Here is an 18,251-nt window from a genome sequence, read left to right as displayed (position 1 = left end):
CCTTAATTAGCTAACTTGGTATCACAGCAGGTCAAGCTGCCCGGATAGTAACAGGTGCCCTCAATCTTGCACACTAGCAAGTATTTTAGCAGTGCCTAGGTAAGGAAGTCCTTCTCCCAAAGGATAAAATATAACGTAATTAGATTCCCTTAGGAATTACCATATCTAGTATAGGTTGATGAGTGCAAAGCATAGTATCAACACTGTCACTCAATCATCTGCTAGGTACTCCCGCTACATTTCTTGAAACCTCCTTCATATGTTTTCTTTGCAGTTCTTCCTGTACTATTAGTCAACAGTTATTAAGCACTTCTTATGTGCTAGGCACTTTGCTAAGTGTAGCTAAGGCTACAGCAGTGAATAAACACTTTCTGCCCTTGTGAACAAGATAATCTAGTGGGGAAGGCAGATACCAAAAAGAAAATTACAAGTGTGATAAGTAAGACAGGGGTTAAGTACAAGGTGATAATAACATTGATAGGGAAACCTAAGCTAGTCTGGGGAATTAGGAAAGGTTTTTCTGAGGAAGCAATTTTAAGCTAAACCTAGAAGGGTGAGCACAAGTTAGCTGAGGGAGCAATTAGAAACAAGATTTCTCGGTGGCATTAGTGGGTTGTGAAATCAATTTAGTGGATCTTTTTTTTTTTTTTGCGGTACGAGGGCCTCTCACTGCCGTGGCCCCTCCCATTGCGGAGCACAGGCTCCGGACGCGCAGGCCCAGCGGCCATGGCTCACGGGCCCAGTCGCTCCGCGGCATGTGGGATCCTCCCAGACCGGGGCATGAACCCGTGTCCCCTGCATCGGCAGGCGGACTCTCAACCACTGCGCCACCAGGGAAGCCCAATTTAGTGGATCTTAATCAACGTTTCTTTCTCTCTGTCTTTTAAAATCAATAGAATACATCTGTAAAAAAATTACATATTAAAATAAAAGATAAAAAAATAAAATCAATAGAAAAAGAGGACTACATTGTAGATAGTAAGGGTAAATATTGTTTCGTGAAACTCTGAATGATTCATTTTTTGGTTGTTGTTTTTAATTAATTAATTTTGGGCTGCATTGGGTCTTTGTTGCTACACGCAGGCTTTCCCTAGTTGTGGTGAGTGGGGGCTACTCTTCATCGTGGTGTGAGGACTTCTCACGGCAGTGGCTTCTCTTGTGGAGCACAGGCTCTAGGCACGTGGGCTTCAGTAGTTGTGGCCTGCGGGCTTCAGTAGTTGTGGTGTGCGGGCTTCAGTAGTTGTGGCCTGCGGGCTCAGTAGCTGTGGCTCACAGGCTCTAGAGCGCTAGTTGTGGCGCACAGGCTTAGTTGCTCTGTGGCATGTGGGATCTTCCTGGACCAGGGATTGAACCCATGTCCCCTGCATTGGCAGGCATATTCTCAACCACTGCGCCACCAGGGAAGTCCCGAATGATTCAGTTTTAAATGTAATAGCTAATCCTTAATTGGCCCTTATAATGTGCCAAGTACTCTGTTAAGGGGTTTACATATATCAACTCATTCAAGGCTCATAAAACTCTATGAGGTAGATATCACTTTTTATCCCTATTTTACAGAGGAAAGAACTGAGGCAAGGATACAACTAGTAAATGGCAGAGCTGGGATTTGAATCTAGGGTTCTGGCTTCAATGTTTGTGAGCTTTTAAAAAAATGGAAATATAATTCACATATCATAAAACTTACCCTCGTAATATGTACAATTCAATGTTTTTAGTATATTCACAAGGTTGTGCAACCATTACCACGATCTAATTTCAGAACATTTTCATCACCCCCCAAAAAACTATGTACCCATTAGCAGTCACTCCTCAGTCCCTGGCAACCACTAGTCTACTGCCTGTCTTTGTAGGTTAGCGTATTGTGGACCTTTAATAGAAATGGAGTGTGGTCCTTTGCGTCTAGCTTCTTTCACTTGGCATAATATTTTCAAGGTTCATACATGTCGTAGCATGTATTAGTACTTCATTCCTTTTTTTAAACATTTTTAGAGCAGTTTTAGGTACACAGCAAAACCGAGTGGCCAGTACAGAGTTCCCATACACCCGCTGCCCTGCAACACACATACCCTCCCCCGACTATCAATATACTGCAACAGAGTGCTACATTTGTTACAATCAATAAACCTACATTGATACGTCATCACCTAAAATCCATAGTTTATATTAGGGTTTACTCTTGGTGTTGTACATTCAATGAGTTTGGACAAATATATAATGACATGTAGCCATTATTATTCTGTACAGTATCATACAGAATAATTTCATTGCCCTTAAAACCCTCTGTGCTCTGCTTGTTCATCCCTCCTTTCCCTTAACCCCTGGCAACCACTGATCTTTTTACTCTCTCCATAGTTTTGCCTTTTCCAGGATGTCATATAGTTGGAATCATACAGTATGTAGCCTTTTCAGATTGGCTTCTTTCACTTAGCAATATGCATTTAGGGTTCCTTCATGTCCTTTTATGGCTTGACAGTTCATTTCTTTTTAGCTCTGAATAATATTCCATTGTCTGGATGTACCACAATTTATTTATCTATTCACATATTGAAGGACAATTTGGTTGCTTCCACGTTTTGGCAATTATGAATAAAGCTGATATAAACCTCTGTATAGAGGTTTTTTTGTAGGCATAAGTTTTTAATCCATTTGATTAAATACCATGGAGCATAATTGCTGGGTTGCTATGGTATGAGTATGTCTGGTTTTGTAAATCAATGCCAAACTATTTTCCAAAGTGGCTGTATCATTTTACATTCCCATCAGCAGTGTATGAGGGTTCCAATTTTCCCACATCAATATTTGCCATTGTCTTTTTTTTTTTTTCTTTTTTTGGCCTTGCTGCATGGCTTGTAGGATCTTAGTTCCCTCACCAGGGACTGAACCCGCACCCTCGGCAGTGAAAGCACAGAGTCCTAACCACTGAATTCCCTGCCATTGTCTTTTTTATTATAGCCATCCTAGTGGGTGTGAAGTAGCACTGTGGTTTTCATTTGCATTTCCCCAATGATGCTGAGAATCATTTCATGTGCTTATTAATCATTTGTATATCTTTAGAGAAATATCTATTGAAATCCTTCACCAATTTTTAAATTGAGTTGTCTTTTTATTTCGAGTTATAAGAGTTCTTTATATATTCTGGGTACTAGATCCTTATCAGATAGATAATTTGCAAATATTTTCTCCTTTTGTAAGTGCTTTCCACTTTCTTGATAGTGTCCTTTGAAGTACAAGTATTTAATTTTGATGAAGTCCAATTTATCTATTTTTCTTTGGTTGCTTGTACTTTTGGTGTCATATCTAAGAAATCACTGCCTAATCTAGTATCATGAAGATTTACACCAATATTTCCTTCTAAGGGTTGTATAGTTTTAGCCTTATATTTAGGTCTTCAATCCATTTTGAGTTAATTTTTTTTTTTTTTTTTTTTGCCGTACGCGGGCCTCTCACTGTTGTGGCCTCTCCCGTTGCGGAGCACAGGCTCCGGATGCGCAGGCTCAGCGGCCATGGCTCACGGGCCCAGCCGCTCCGCGGCATATGGGATCCTCCCAGACCAGGGCACGAACCCGTATCCCCTGCATCGGCAGGCGGACTCTCAACCACTGCGCCACCAGGGAGGCCCCATTTTGAGTTAATTTTTGTATATCATGTGCGGTAGGGGTTCATTCTTTTGTATATGGATATCCAGTTGTCCCAACACCATTTGTTGAAAAAACTATTCTTTCCCCATTAAATGGTTTTGGCACCCTCGTCAACATCTTTACTCTTAACCATTATATATGTATATGTGTACTTTGGTCATGATGTATTTCTCACTGTGTGAGACACCATGCCTAAAAAACTTCTAAACGACATTTTGCAGAATGTGTGAAGGGCTCTGGGCAGTATAAAGGACCACTTGAGATGCAGGGAGACATTAAAAAAAAAGGCTACTATAGTAATCCAAGGAAAAGATAATGGTGGCCTTGATAAATGTGACCCAAAAAGTAGACAGACTCCTGGGATACTGAAGAGCTAAAAATTAAGCAAGGTTTATGATTGATTAGATGTGAGAGGTAGGGAGAGGGAGTTGTCAAGGATGATTCCCAGGTTTCTGGATGGAAACATGATAATGTCTTTTACTGGCAGAAGGAATTTAGCTAATCTACACTGAAGTCTTATGGATTTATGAAAATTAATTTCCACATCTACAATTTAAAAATACTGCCAGATACTTAGAAACATCTGGCTCATTTTTCTCTTGCATCAGAAAAAGGAAGAAATGCTTTAAAATTCACCAGTGCCATGGTTTCACTAGTGACTCACACACTCCACAGTGCTTCTATATCCTACTGGTATCTTAAAGAAACTAGCATTATTTACAGAAGGGCTATAAATAGGTTGTTAAACAGAGCAGCAGGACCACTTTTGCTGGCCATTGCTTGTTAAAGATAAATGGGAAAGAGCTATAATGGCACTAAAAGGAATCCAGCATTTTTTTTTCTTTTCAAAAATATGAATTTCCCTACTTGGTCCACTGAAAATGACGAGAAGCAATGACAACCCAGTAGAAATGAACACAGTCCCTAGATTGTGGTTTCTAAAAGCTATTCTCCATCAAAAGGAACATTCCAGTGCTCCTTGGAAGACTGGCTGATGCCAGATCTAGGATGATATAGGGTATGTGCAGATCAGCCCGGTACATCCTGCCATACCAAAAAGCAAGGAAGCTATCAAAAACTGAGACGTCAAAAAGAAAAACCCAGGAGCCCACAGCGAAAAAGACTCCCACCGGAGTCATTTAAAAACAGTATTCTAGGGGCTTCCCTGGTGGCGCAGTGGTTGAGAATCTGCCTGCTAATGCAGGGGACACGGGTTCGAGCCCTGGTCTGGGAGGATCCCACATGCCACGGAGCAACTAGGCCCATGAGCCACAACTACTGAGCCTGCGCATCTGGAGTCTGTGCTCCGCAACAAGAGAGGCCGTCATAGTGAGAGGCCTGCGCACAGCGATGAAGAGTGGCCCCCGTTTGCCACAACTAGAGAAAGCCCTCACACAGAAACAAAGACGCAACACAGCAAAAATAAATTAATTAATAAACTCCTACCCCCAACATCTTAAACAAACAAACAAACAAACAAACAGTATTCTATTGCTTTACAAGAACGTTCTACTGCCTTAAAAACCAGGAATCTATACATAAACCAATTTCACTTACAATTTAAAAAAATTGTTTATGTAAGCTTTTCCTTCATATCTGCATGGCCTCTACTTATTAAAAAATAAATCTCATAATGCCAGGGATTTATTTCTATTCATTACTATACACCTCAGGGTCTCAAACATTTACTGAATGAATGAATGGAGCTGGTACAGATAACGGATAGCTAACTGCACAAAATTTTAAAAACAGGTATATTTTACTTCAGTGTAAAATGTCAGTACTTTCTTAAGCTAATATTCATTTCATCTTAATAGTAATCTTAATATTCATTTCATTTTAAAAAACAATTCATATAAAATTCTCACAGCTGTCTTACCCAGTGTCCTCCATTAACGCCAGAGTGATTCGAGAGAGGACTCGGTTCTGGGTGTGAGAACCAGTCATTGCTTCATTCTGAAAATCACCAACAGATTTTAATTAGAAGACTGGACTCCTTGCAAGTCCCAATAATTTCCGTGAGTGCTTTGATGTATATTTAAAATGTTGCAAGTGTGAGAGGCTGACAAAATATTGACTTAAAATAGTGGAATACATAAGCCTTCTTTAAGATGACAAGACTGAAGCTTAAAGCAAAATCTACTTTCTGCCTCAAATGTCTATAGTGTATACAATTTCCCTGTAATGATAGATAACTAGCATTTAGAACTCTGTGATGAAAATGAAGATAAATATATGGAAAAAGAAATACTGTAAAAACATTACACTATTCAGGCAAAGTAAAGGGGGTGGTTGAGACAGATGCCCAGATAATGGAGTGAGGAATGGAATACTTGCCTGAATTACAAAGAAAATGTTTTTATAACCAACTTTCTATACTTTGCGATCACAGGAATACATATTAATATGTAAAACAAGTATCACAGAATCATAGGATCAAAGGAGTTGCCTGAGGGACCCAAAATATCAAGGTCTACTAACTACCCAATGTCTTAATTCATATAATAAAATTCCTACCAGGAGGTCACCTAATGGTAAGGACTTCACTGTCTCTTAAGGAAGCATATTCTATCTTTGGGAAGCTCTGATTCTTCTTCTTTTTTTTTTGCGGTCGGGGGGGCACCTGCACGGCTTGCAGGATCTAAGTTCCCAGACCAGGGATCAAACCCATGCCCTCAGCAGCGAAAGCACGGAGTCCTAACCACTGGACTCCAGGGAATTCTCGTATTCTGCTAATCTTTATGTTGAACACTGGATAGCCATCTCAAGTACTTAAATATCACCTTTTTAAAAAATAGTTCAAGGACACAAAGTTGATTTCAGAGGAAAGGCAGCAGTTAATGAAACTAATAAAATGACTACTATCAAGTCTTCTATTGAAAACTAAGTAAATTTTCATTTCTGGCCGAGCTACAGCTTTCTAAAGGGAATCACTTGAGAAAACTGCTGAAGGAAAATAAACTTATTCCCATGTGAGAAATAAGTGTACATGTCTTCTGTAAGTTTCTATCACTGTTACTTTGTGGTCACCTAGATAAGAACAGTCAGCACAAGCATTAATTTCACTCTTTTCATAATTTTGCTAACTTGGATCATGGTGTATGTAACCTGCAACTATTTAGTTATTTAAACAGACGTCTAAAAAAAAATACACACACACATACACATACACACACACTCACACACATATACACCCTTTGACCCAGAAATTCCATTTCCAGGGATTTATCCTTCCTTTTTCTATATAAACAAATCTGATCTTGCATTAACTTTCTAGTTCTGCTCCCCTGGAAACCTAATAAGGGTGGAATGTCAACTGTGTTACTAGGCAACAGGACTTAAGGAAAAAACACTACCTGTTATGCCTCTGGACATGGGATTACTATAAATGAACATGAATACCTGTTGGTAAACCACAGTTTTGGACTTCTCTGTGCGCAGTGACTCTTATGGGTATGCCCCTTACAGGCATCTGGAAGTTATGTCTAAGAAACTGTTAAAAAAAGATGTTGGTTCTTATTTGGGACATGGTACTTCTAAGCCAGGCTGGTTCTTGCACCCCTCTATTATGGTCTTGTGCTTATGGTGTTTGAGCTGGCGGGAGAGGGAGAGAGGCATGGATGACAGCCGTTAGACTGCTGTGTAGAGCACTAGAGAAATGCCTGGCTCTGCCATGCTGGCATGCTGTACTTTCTTTCTTGTATCCTTCTAATGTCTTTTTGAATGTGACCTGTTTAGGTCTTATAGGTTTGACTGGCTGTTTAGTTGAACCTAAGAACACCTACTGGAATGCCACTCCTGTAAGGCACTGAAGATATAAATAAATTGCTCATTATAACAGTTTTAAGACAAAAAATTTAAAACATAATTATTCATTAAAAAGGATTGTTTTTACATTCATATAATACTATGTAGCTGTTTAAAAATAAGTAGAGCCATGTATACAGTCTATTCTACTAATGCATGTATTTTTGTAATGTAAATGAGCTCATGTGAGGCTAGTAAATAAGGGAATGACATCAGTATAAGACGGAATCATGTTGGTTCATAATGATTCCTCTCTGTATTTTAATGTTTTGTGCAATGGAGCAATAGCAGCTAAATTAATCACTTTGCTGTACACCTGAAACTAATACAACATTGTTAATCAACTATGTTCCAATATAAAATAAAAATTAAAAAACAAACAAAAAACCAAAATACACTAAGACAGCAGAACACAGCAACAGAGGAATGCTGTGCTGTGTATGATGGTCATTCACTCCATTTTCTTCCAACTGGCTCAGTATGGCCAGAGGCTTTGTCTTCGAAGTGTTTGTTGCATTGTTCTCTTACCTTTGTACATTTTACTCTTGTCCCCAATATTCAGATTTATAGTCTCCCATCTATCTACCATTGCCTTTTGCTATTGTTTAAGGTAAAGAAATACTAGAGTAAATACAGGAGTTTATTTATTGGAAATATGATGTCCTTTCAGACTGAGCTAGTACTTTTATTATGACTTATTGCTTTTGTTAATAACCTGGTATTTGTGTTTCTTACAAGCCTCGTTATTTTTAGTGTTCGATTTTGAAGAAAGAGGTTCCTTAGGAAAGCATACATTGTATGATAGCAGAAGCACTTATACTGCCTTGGAAAGATGTCTAAGATATATTGTTAAATGAAAAATGTTGCATAAATGTATGAACCTATTTAAAAAAAAACTGTGTCAGTGTGTTTGTCTATCTAACATTTCTGGAAGGATATTTAAAAAACTTAAATAGTGATTACATCTGGAAAGTGGATCTGGAAAGCTAAAGAGGAAAGGGACTTTTAAAATTTTTTTACTTTATAACCTATGATATGTTTGAATAAGTTGAGTACGAATTCTTTTATTAAAGAAAAAATATGTCTAGTAAAATTCTAAAATAAACTGACCTCTAATAATCGCTTTTCCCAATGGTTGAGCTCAGTGCCCATACCACCTTGATTTTCAAGTTCCATTCCCTCCAGAATTGGACAGTTAAAATGTTTTCGTGCTTCATCCTAAGAATCAGAAAAAAATAAGTAAATAAACCCTACAAAAGTACAACATAATGGCGAACTCCTTACCATACTGGATATAATAAAGTAGTCATTAAAGAATTACTTTGGTGAGAAGGTCTTTTAAAAATATAGTTTTTAATATAATTAAATATTTTGATAGTCACACTTTTCTTTGCTATTGAACTACTATTTCTCTTAATATTTTTTCCTCTGTTTGAAGATTTTGGCTTTAAGTCATATATTTCAAAAAAGTTATAGACTGGTATGATTGCCATTTGCAACTGTTGTGTCAACAATGATTTTAATGCAGGTATAAACTGCTCTTATTATGGATATAATTTTTGTAAGAAAAATAAGTTGTTCATTAAAAAACAATTTTGTTCATTTGGTTTTGTCTGTCCTTCAGTTAGAGATTTCCAGGGATGGGAAATATCCCAAGAGCAGTGCAAAAGTTCAGAGGTCAGAAGGAGCTGTGTGTAGTCAAGGAAGGGGGAGAAGGGAGAATAGGTTTCTGTCATTAAATAAGAGGGTGTGATGATTAATTTTATGTGTCAACTTGGCTGGGCCACAGATAGCTGATCAAACATTATTCTGAATGTTTCTGTGAAGGTGTTTTTGGATGAGATTAACATTTAAATTAGTGGGCTTTAAGTAAAGCCAATCACTCTCTGTAACATAAATGGGCCAGTCAGTTGAAGGCCTTCATAGAACAAAGGCTGACTTTACCCCTGAGCAAGAAGAAATTTTGCCAGCTGCTTCTGGACTCAAACTACAACTCTTCCCTGAGTCTTCAGGTTGCCAGCCTACCTCATCAGATTTTGGACCAGCCAATTACTTAAAATAAATCTCTTTATCTCTTTCTCTCTCAACACATCCTGTTGGTTCTGTTTTTCTGGAGAACCCTGACTAAAACAGACTCCAAATGAAACGACCAGCAATTACGCATATAGTACCAGGGACCCTAAGAGGTATCCCAACAGAGCACTGGTATCACAACTTAAAGCAGTGCGTAGAATGCAGCCATAAGAGTCATGGCCAAATTTCTGTTTCCTCAGATTGTGCTTGGCCTGTAGCTTTACTGTACAGCCTTTATATTATGTTTCCTACTACAGGCTTTGAAATTTCATCATTAGATCTTAAACAATAATGATTAGTAAAGAAGGGACCATAATGAACGAAAAGAGCAGATGGCTCATGAGACATGAAGTTCAGTGATACTCACAACAACACGAGGTGTTACTAGAAGATACACAGTGTGAGGAACTCTCTTATTATCTCGAATATCCCACAATCTCTCCACTTTTCGAACTACTTTATCACTCCATTGATATAATCCAAGACTACAATTAAAGAATAAAAAGACAGTCCTTTTTGCAAATTCACCACCACTTTAAGTGTAAAAGTGTTTATGAATATCAATATGAAATTAAAATATTTGAGCTTACTATAAACCAAGTGCAAGCAAAGACTTGATAGCATTTTCTAATTTAATCTTTTCAATAACTTTATGAGATTATCATCACTATTTTGCAGGTAAAGAGACAGAAGCTTAGAGAGATGAAGTAACTTGCTCAAATTCAAATAGCTAATTTTTTGGCTAAGATGACAATGAATTACTTCCTCTTAACAAATTTACTGGATAAAACAAAAGCACGTCTAGAGACATATCCTAGTATTGTACATAACAAAACTTAACAAAAGGTGACATTTTAATTTAGTGGGAAAGCATAATTTACTTAACAACTGTGCTGTAAAATTGGTTATCCTACTAGGAAAAACAAAGTTAAATCCCTATTTTACCCCATATACAGAAATAAATTCCTGACAAATGTCAGTAAAAATGGCAGAGTAAGGACCTCTGAACTTCATGAAAGCAATGGGGAAAGTATCAAAATTGGCCAAATGAACTTTTTCAGAACTCTGGAAATTAACCAAAGGCTTGTAGTAATCCAGGAAACACTTCTTTAAGAAAAATGGATGAATCTCAGTAAGAACAGTGAGATTTGTGGTGTTTTCCCATGCCCTCTCTCCAGCTTTGTGGCAGCTTTGAAAACCAACAGGCCACAGTCATGGTGAAAACCAGCAATCTGGCAGCCAGAGGGAACAGAAGGGGGTTGACTGGCAGAATGCATTAAAAAAAAGACACGATCCAACTATGTCTACAAGAGACACAGTTCAGAGTCAAGGATACAAATAGGTTGAACATAAAAGGATTAAAAGCATGTACCATGAAAATAGGACTCAAAAAAGAGCTGGAACAGTTATACTAACATCAGACAAAATAGACTTTAAGGCAAAAATTGTTACTAGAGACATTTTATAATGAAGAAAGGGTCAATCCACCAAGAAGACATAACAATTATAAACATGTATGTGCCTTACAAAAGAACCCCAAATACATGAAGCAAAAATAAATTCTAAATGGATTAAAGCTATGAACATAAAAAATTCAAATAATAATTTACCAGAAGAAATTTAGAAGAATATTTGTATAATCTTTGTAGGGCAGAAGAAATTTTCTTAAGCAATACAAAAGATTAATAATATAAAATTTTAAAACTTTTCTGTATGGGAAAAAATATGACAAATAAAAAGATAACTAAATGGGAGAAAACAATCTCATTTTGGGGAATCTATCTTGCACAAATAAAAGCACTACTACAAAAGTGTTATATTTATTATAGAAAATTATAATGGACATCAATTTTTTTTTCCCCTATAACCTGTATCATTTTTTTCTGGCTTTTTCCTAGATTACTTCTACCACTGACCCTATGAATCTCTCATTCTCACCAATAAGACAGAATATAAAGAGGCTATTTTTTCCCACCATTATTTTATGAAGATTTTACACTTTTATTCAAAGAATTATATGGTGAACACCTGTATACCCAGTAACCATTACTTAGATTCTACAATTAACACTTTTATTTGTTGTATCATATATCTATTCATCTACCCATGCCTTAGAAAGATTATTAATTCCTTTCCTTTTTCCATGGCAAGGCAATGTTTAAACATAAATAGTGAACAAAGCCAACAAGAAAATAATCAGTTTTTACCTCATTAATAACTCCAATATCCTCTTCATCATTCACATTTCAAGATAAATGGTTTCTCCAAATAAATAGGTTAGGGCCAAATCCAACTCCTTCTATGTCTAACACCTGAATTTCCTATTACTCTGTTATGTCCATTTATACTGTAAGATTTCCTGCTTTTGAGGAATATCCTGAATGTAAGAAAGCACTGCAAATTATCAGCTTAACAATGGTTCTTGTGTGTAGGAATCTCTCTCCTCCTTACCTACATCACTATGTAGATGTTGCCTATCTCACTATTTATGTGTTTCCCATAAAGACCACAATTCTTAGGAAAGACCAGACTTCTCCCATACCACCAAACGAACACAATCTAGGAAGTAAAACATGTATTTCTACATTAGAATTGTTTTTTCACATGTACTCTAAAAAAATACTATGATGAATAAAGTACTATCTGTTTTAATATTTATTTACTTTTGGCTACCTAAATGGAGATCTTCGTGTGAGAATTAATTTTGTATTCTACATCCATATACCACTACTCTGATAAAGATAAGGAAGAGTGTCAGCACCCCGAGAAGGTTTCCTTATGCCCCTTCTCAATCTGTTCAACTTGTATAGCATTTAATAGCCTGCGGCTTCAAGTAAACTACTAATCTGTCTTTTATCGTTGACTGTTTTCAAACTCCATACAACTGAACTATGACTTTTTTTTTTTTTGGCTGCATCGGGTCTTTGTTGCTGTGCACGGGCTTTCTCCAGCTGCGGCGAGTGGGGGCTACTCATCATTGCGGTGCGCAGGCTTCTCACTGCGGTGGCTCCTCTTGCTGTGCAGCACGGGCTCTAGTTGCGCAGGCTTCAGTAGTTGTGGCACACGGGCTCAGTAGTTGTGGCTCACGGGCTTTAGAGCACAGGCTCAGTAGTTGTGGCACACTGGCTTAGTTGCTCTGCAGCATGAGGGATCTTCCCAGACCAGGGATCGAACCCGTGTCCCCTGCACTGGCAGGTGGATTCTTAACCACCGCACCACCAGGGAAGTCCCTGGACTATGACTTCTTTTACTGAACCTTGTAACTGTGATATTCATACACTTTACTGTATGCAACAGTAATGTGTTCTTTTTAGTGCCTTGTAGTTTTTGGTTATAGGAATATATCACGATTTATTTATCCATTCTTCTATTGATGGACCTTTGGGTGGTTTCGATTTTTTGTTTATTAATAACAAAACTGCCATGAACATTCATTTACATGTCTTTTTGTGGAAATGTGCTCTTAGAGATTTATTTTTTATATAAATGCATGCAAATGGTTATAGTTCTGTGACTGATATTCTATATAAAATTCTTAATTTTTTTTTAGTAATTCTTGATATTATTTCTTTTAGGCCCTGAACCTCTAGGTCACTGTTAATATGATGTGATAAATAAAATACCAGTTAACATGTAAATATTGCCATGTACAGGCAATAATTATTAAAAAACCAAACTATAACCAACCCATATTTTCCCATGGCCTGACTCTCCTATAAAGTAATACAAGCTACAGAGTGGTGGAAAAGAGCTCTGCTTGGCAAAGAGTCCTGGCTCTTTGGATAAGTCACTTAAGTTTTCTCCATCTCAATGTTTCATCTGTAAAATGAAAAGGTGAAGCTAAATGAACTCTTTTTTTTTACATTGGAGTATAATTGTTTTATAATGTTGTGTTAGTTTCTGCTGTACAATAAAGTGAATCAGTTATGTGTATACATATATCCCATCCCTCTTGGACCTCCCTCCCACCCTGCACCCCCATCCCATCCATCTAGGTCATCACAGAGCACTGAGCTGAGCTCCCTGTGCTATACAGCAGGTTCCCACTAGTTAGCTATTTTACACATGGTAGTGTATACATGTCAATCCTAATCTCCCAATTCATCCACCCCTTATATCCTATCTTGTTTTAATAAGATAGGACATATAATCTTCTTAGGCTAGCCATAAAGCCACTATTATTTATGGAACTTAATATGCTATGATTCTCAGATTCTAGTCTTAGCACTCTCCTAAAAGAGAAGAACAAGAACAAAAAAAAAAAACCAAATACCTATAGTTAAAAGGTGGGAAACCATCTGCAAATCTTGAAGTTAGAGGATTTCCATCTTTATCATGGTAGAATGCAAATAGCCCAGCAGAGAAACCCTGTGAGAAAAAGTTCAAAATGTCTTACAGTGAAAAATATCAAATCTGATTATAGATATTACAACATGCCACTATCAAAAGAGAACACTGATACAACCACATAAAAGCGTCAGGCCAATACTTCTACAGGAACTTGCCATATACTGGAATTGGACTGAAATTAAGTGTTTCATATTATGAATTTTAAATTTCAATTACTTGAGATAATTCTAAGTGAAGAAACCAAAAGTAATAATAACAAAGACATTCTTTGGTTGGTATAGACAATGCATTTATTTGTTTAAAGACGTGTTTATCATAGTTGGTCCTCTTCACATGAACTTACTAACAAACTCTACAATTGCAACCAGGGAACGTTACTATTAACAACAATTAACAATACAGTTTAGAGCAGGGGGGTATGCTCATAAGATCACTCATAAAAATTCAGTCTTTGATACCAAAGTCCATATTTAATATATAACTATATCTAAAATAAAAAAAGACTATAAACGTGTGTTTATGTGGGGGGGTGTATACTTCAGAAAAAAGACTGGAAACATATATCGAAATGTTAGCTGTGGTTCTTTTGGTGGTAGAGTAATGTGTAAAATCATCTGTATTTCTAAAAGTTTTTTACAATGTGAATTTGTGTGTTTATAATCACATTTTTAGACAGTATTTTTAAGAAGTCTTCAATTTTAATAAGATAGTAGCTACTTCACATAAAGGTATTCAAATCCCATTCTCTACCCCCTCTCCCAAATAAGATGAGAAAATGGGCAAAAAAAAAAAAATACTGACATTTGATATCTCCTATTTCATTAGTGAGATTTCTTTTCTTACTTTCTTTCCTAACCTAATAACTAAAACAAAGTGCTTTTGTAACTAATTTAAGTATGTTTGTTTTGTTTTGTTTTGTTTGCGGTACACGGGCCTCTCACTGTTGTGGCCTCTCCCGTTGCAGAGCACAGGCTCCGGACGCGCAGGCTCAGCGACCATGGCTCACTGGCCCAGCCGCTCCGCGGCCTGTGGGATCTTCCCGGTCCGGGGCACGAACCCATGTCCCCTGCATCGGCAGGCGGACTCTCAACCACTGCGCCACCAGGGAAGCCCTTAAGTATGTTTTATACATTGAGACTATGCTATAGTTTATATCCAAATAACTAACAATCACAAATGATCACTTAATTAATCAATTTCTTTGGCAAATGTCTTTGCTTACATAACCGTGGCCTGTGTCATTCAAGGCTTGCCAAAATGATTAATGGAATCCAGAGTATTCTTTTAGTCCTACATTTCTTCTTTTTTAATCTCTGAAGATGCAAAGAACATTTAATGGAGTCAGGTAAGAAAATCTAAACAGTTTTTAATATACAATTCACTGAGGTTATATAAAGCTTAAAATAGTACACTGTGCCTCATCTTTCATAATATTCTAAATACACATTTTTTTCCACAATATCAATTTGAAAATTTTTCTAAGCACTCACATTTCAGAAGGCTTACCTGGTATTGAAAGAACCAGGAATGACTGTATTTGGTAGCTAGAGCATATATAACTTTATAGAGAATAAGTGTATTTGTTAAACATTTAATTCTTAGCATCCTCCAGGATGGTTTTTGAGACAAACTAATATTTTAAATTTCCTAGGTTTTTACAACTTTTTTTTTTTTTTTTTTTTCTTTTTGCGGTATGCGGGCCTCTCACTGTTGTGGCCTCTCCCGTTGCAGAGCACAGGCTCCGGATGCGCAGGCCCAGCGGCCATGGCTCACGGGCCCAGCCGCTCCGCGGCATATGGGATCCTCCCAGACCGGGGCACGAACCCGTATCCCCTGCATCGGCAGGCGGACTCTTAACCACTGCGCCACCAGGGAGGCCCTACAATTTTTTAAATAATTCAAATACAAAAAAAAGTTTAAAAATCTAATAGAAACTTATATATACTCTTTAAGAGGATTTAAGATATTAGTTTTGCCACATTTTCTTCAGACTTTTTTTTTAAGAAATAAAACACTGAAGAATAAATATCATTGAAGGCCCATTACCTTCACCCTTTCTCTTCCCACTTTTCCCAGAGGTAATCACTACCTTAAAGTCAATGTACATCGTAACTCTCACACATGTTTTTATATTCAATGATGTCTGACTTTAATTTGAGATTCCCTGATTGCTAAAGTAAATCTGAATATGTTCTCATAAAGTTCTTGGCCAATTGGACCTTTTCTTTTGTGACCTGCCTGTTCATAACCTAATTTACCTCATGTCTGGGACCTCTGCATTCATGTTCACTTATATACTAGACTTAAAACCTGCTGTTTTTTTCTGGTTCTCTTAACACCAATTATCTATTGTTTTTGGAGCTTAAAGCTTAAAATGTTACTTAGAATGATGCTCGTCTTTCATCACAATAGCAGGTTTGACTTACTTTTTTAATAAAAGGAAAAGAGATGATTCATTTTAGAATCTCCTTACTTGAAGAACAGAAGTGCTATCTGGATACACCAGAGTTTCACTGAATTATCCAAGTATTTGCTGATTTAAAGACTGAGGTCATACGTAATAGCTCACAAAATAAGACTAATAAATGATAGCCACTAATTTTATTATACCTTACTATGTAGAGCATGGTGCTAAGCCATTTATGTTTCGTCTTATTTAATCTTCAAGAAAAAAATCCATTGTAGTATGTACTACTATATTCATTTTATAGATGAAACAGAGGCTTACAAAGGCTACATAATTTGTAATAGATCCCAAAGATTTTTAGCAGTAAAGCTAAGGAGATTCACACCTAGATCTGTGTGATCCATTCTCTCCCTCTCTCTTTTTTCAAATAATGTACTCTGTAATGGGTGCTACCATTTTTTTTTAATTTTTGTTTTTTATAAATTTATTTATTTTTGGCTGCATTGGGTCTTCGTTGCTACATGGGGGCTTTCTCTAGTTGCAGCGAGTGGGGGCTACTCTTCTTTGGGGTGTGCAGGCTTCTCATTGCAGTGGCTTATCTTGCTGCAGAGCACCTGCTCTAGGCACGTGGGCTTCAGTAGTTGTGGCTCGTGGGCTCTAGGGCACAGGCTCAGTAGTTGTGGTGCACAGGCTTAGTTGATCCGTGGCATGTGGGATCTTCCCAGACCAGGGATTGAACCTGTGTCCCCTGCACTGGCAGGCAGATTCTTAACCACTGTACCACTAGGGAAGTCCCATTCTCTCTCTTAATCACTGCATTTTACTCCCATCTATTTTCTAAACACATGAATGACATCAGAATGACATTTCCTAGGTTTTAGGCAACTTTATTTAATTCCCCAGACATACTGTAAAAGTTTACTACTTTGAACCAATTGGGGAAAAGCAAAGTTCTGAATCAGTTAGTATACATAAAATTCAGAAAGTCTAAATAGACCAAGAACACTTTTAGAAATGAGATCTCTGTAAGAGATAAGAAAGATCTATAATTAGCATATCAGCTATCATTTTAGATGAAAGTGAATTTTTTTTAATTACTAAGTTTTTTCTTAAGAAGCTTAATCATTTTTTCAAAACTCCTATTTGCCCAATGGATTTACTTGTTTCATTATTTTAGGTAGTATAACTCAACCGAGCTGCTTTCCTAATCATTATAAATTGTCTACTGGCAGAGGCCTAATCAACTAGGTTTTACTGAACACGATCTAAGAAGCCACAAAATCTTAAACTTTAACATATACATCAAAATGAGAGTATAATCAGAAAATCAAGGCATGAAGGAGAGAACAATAGTTCACAGCAAAACTTACCAGGGCATGAATAATCTCATGTTTCACTGTAGACAGCATCCCAAAAAACTCCTGAGGTTGGGTAGAGATCATATTTGGACACAGGTTAGCATATCCTGCAATTGGCCTGTTAAAACAGACATTAAAATTTTAATTAGATTCCAGGACAATATGTATTATACTTATTAATACATATTGTATTAACCTATCTTTTTCTATCTATCTTATTAACCTATTTTTTTATCTATCTTATTAACCTATATTTTTCTATCAAAAACTGATCAAGGTCAGGGCCTCCCTGGTGGCGCAAGTGGTTGAGAGTCCGCCTGCCGATGCAGGGGATACGGGTTCGTGCCCCGGTCTGGGAGGATCCCATATGCCGCGGAGCGGCTGGGCCCGTGAGCCATGGCCGCTGAGCCTGCGCGTCCGGAGCCTGCGCGTCCGGAGCCTGTGCTCCGCAACGGGGGAGGCCACGACAGTGAGAGGCCCGCATACCGCAAAAAAAAAAAAAAAAAAAAACTGATCAAGGTCAGAAAAATCTCTGTGAAATATCAAATGTCATTTTATAACATAACATCTAGCTTTCACTATCTTTTACTTTCAAGACATATACCTGTGTTTTCCTAT

The 18,251-nt window shown here is 37.3% G+C and overlaps 1 protein-coding gene across 4 annotated transcripts in view; it reads right to left on the bottom strand.

The window, feature by feature from the left end:
* The window catches only part of LMLN (leishmanolysin like peptidase), a 77,276-nt gene that overhangs the window by 29,518 nt on the left and 29,507 nt on the right, over positions 1-18,251 (bottom strand). For 3 of the 4 annotated variants that reach the window (XM_060099403.1, XM_060099404.1, XM_060099405.1), the window contains 5 exons: positions 17,646-17,751; positions 13,792-13,886; positions 9,886-10,003; positions 8,556-8,663; positions 5,518-5,594 (listed from right to left, as the gene is read on the bottom strand). In XM_060099403.1, coding sequence (XP_059955386.1) covers positions 5,518-5,594; positions 8,556-8,663; positions 9,886-10,003; positions 13,792-13,886; positions 17,646-17,751 — 504 coding nt within the window. The remainder of the gene's footprint in view (positions 1-5,517; positions 5,595-8,555; positions 8,664-9,885; positions 10,004-13,791; positions 13,887-17,645; positions 17,752-18,251) is intronic. The other variant, XM_060099406.1, reaches the window with a different exon arrangement.

The sequence above is a fragment of the Mesoplodon densirostris genome, chromosome 5 (genome assembly GCF_025265405.1).
Source record: "Mesoplodon densirostris isolate mMesDen1 chromosome 5, mMesDen1 primary haplotype, whole genome shotgun sequence".
In the NCBI taxonomy this organism is placed as follows: domain Eukaryota; kingdom Metazoa; phylum Chordata; class Mammalia; order Artiodactyla; family Ziphiidae; genus Mesoplodon; species Mesoplodon densirostris.
This window is presented reverse-complemented; position numbering and strand designations above follow the sequence as displayed.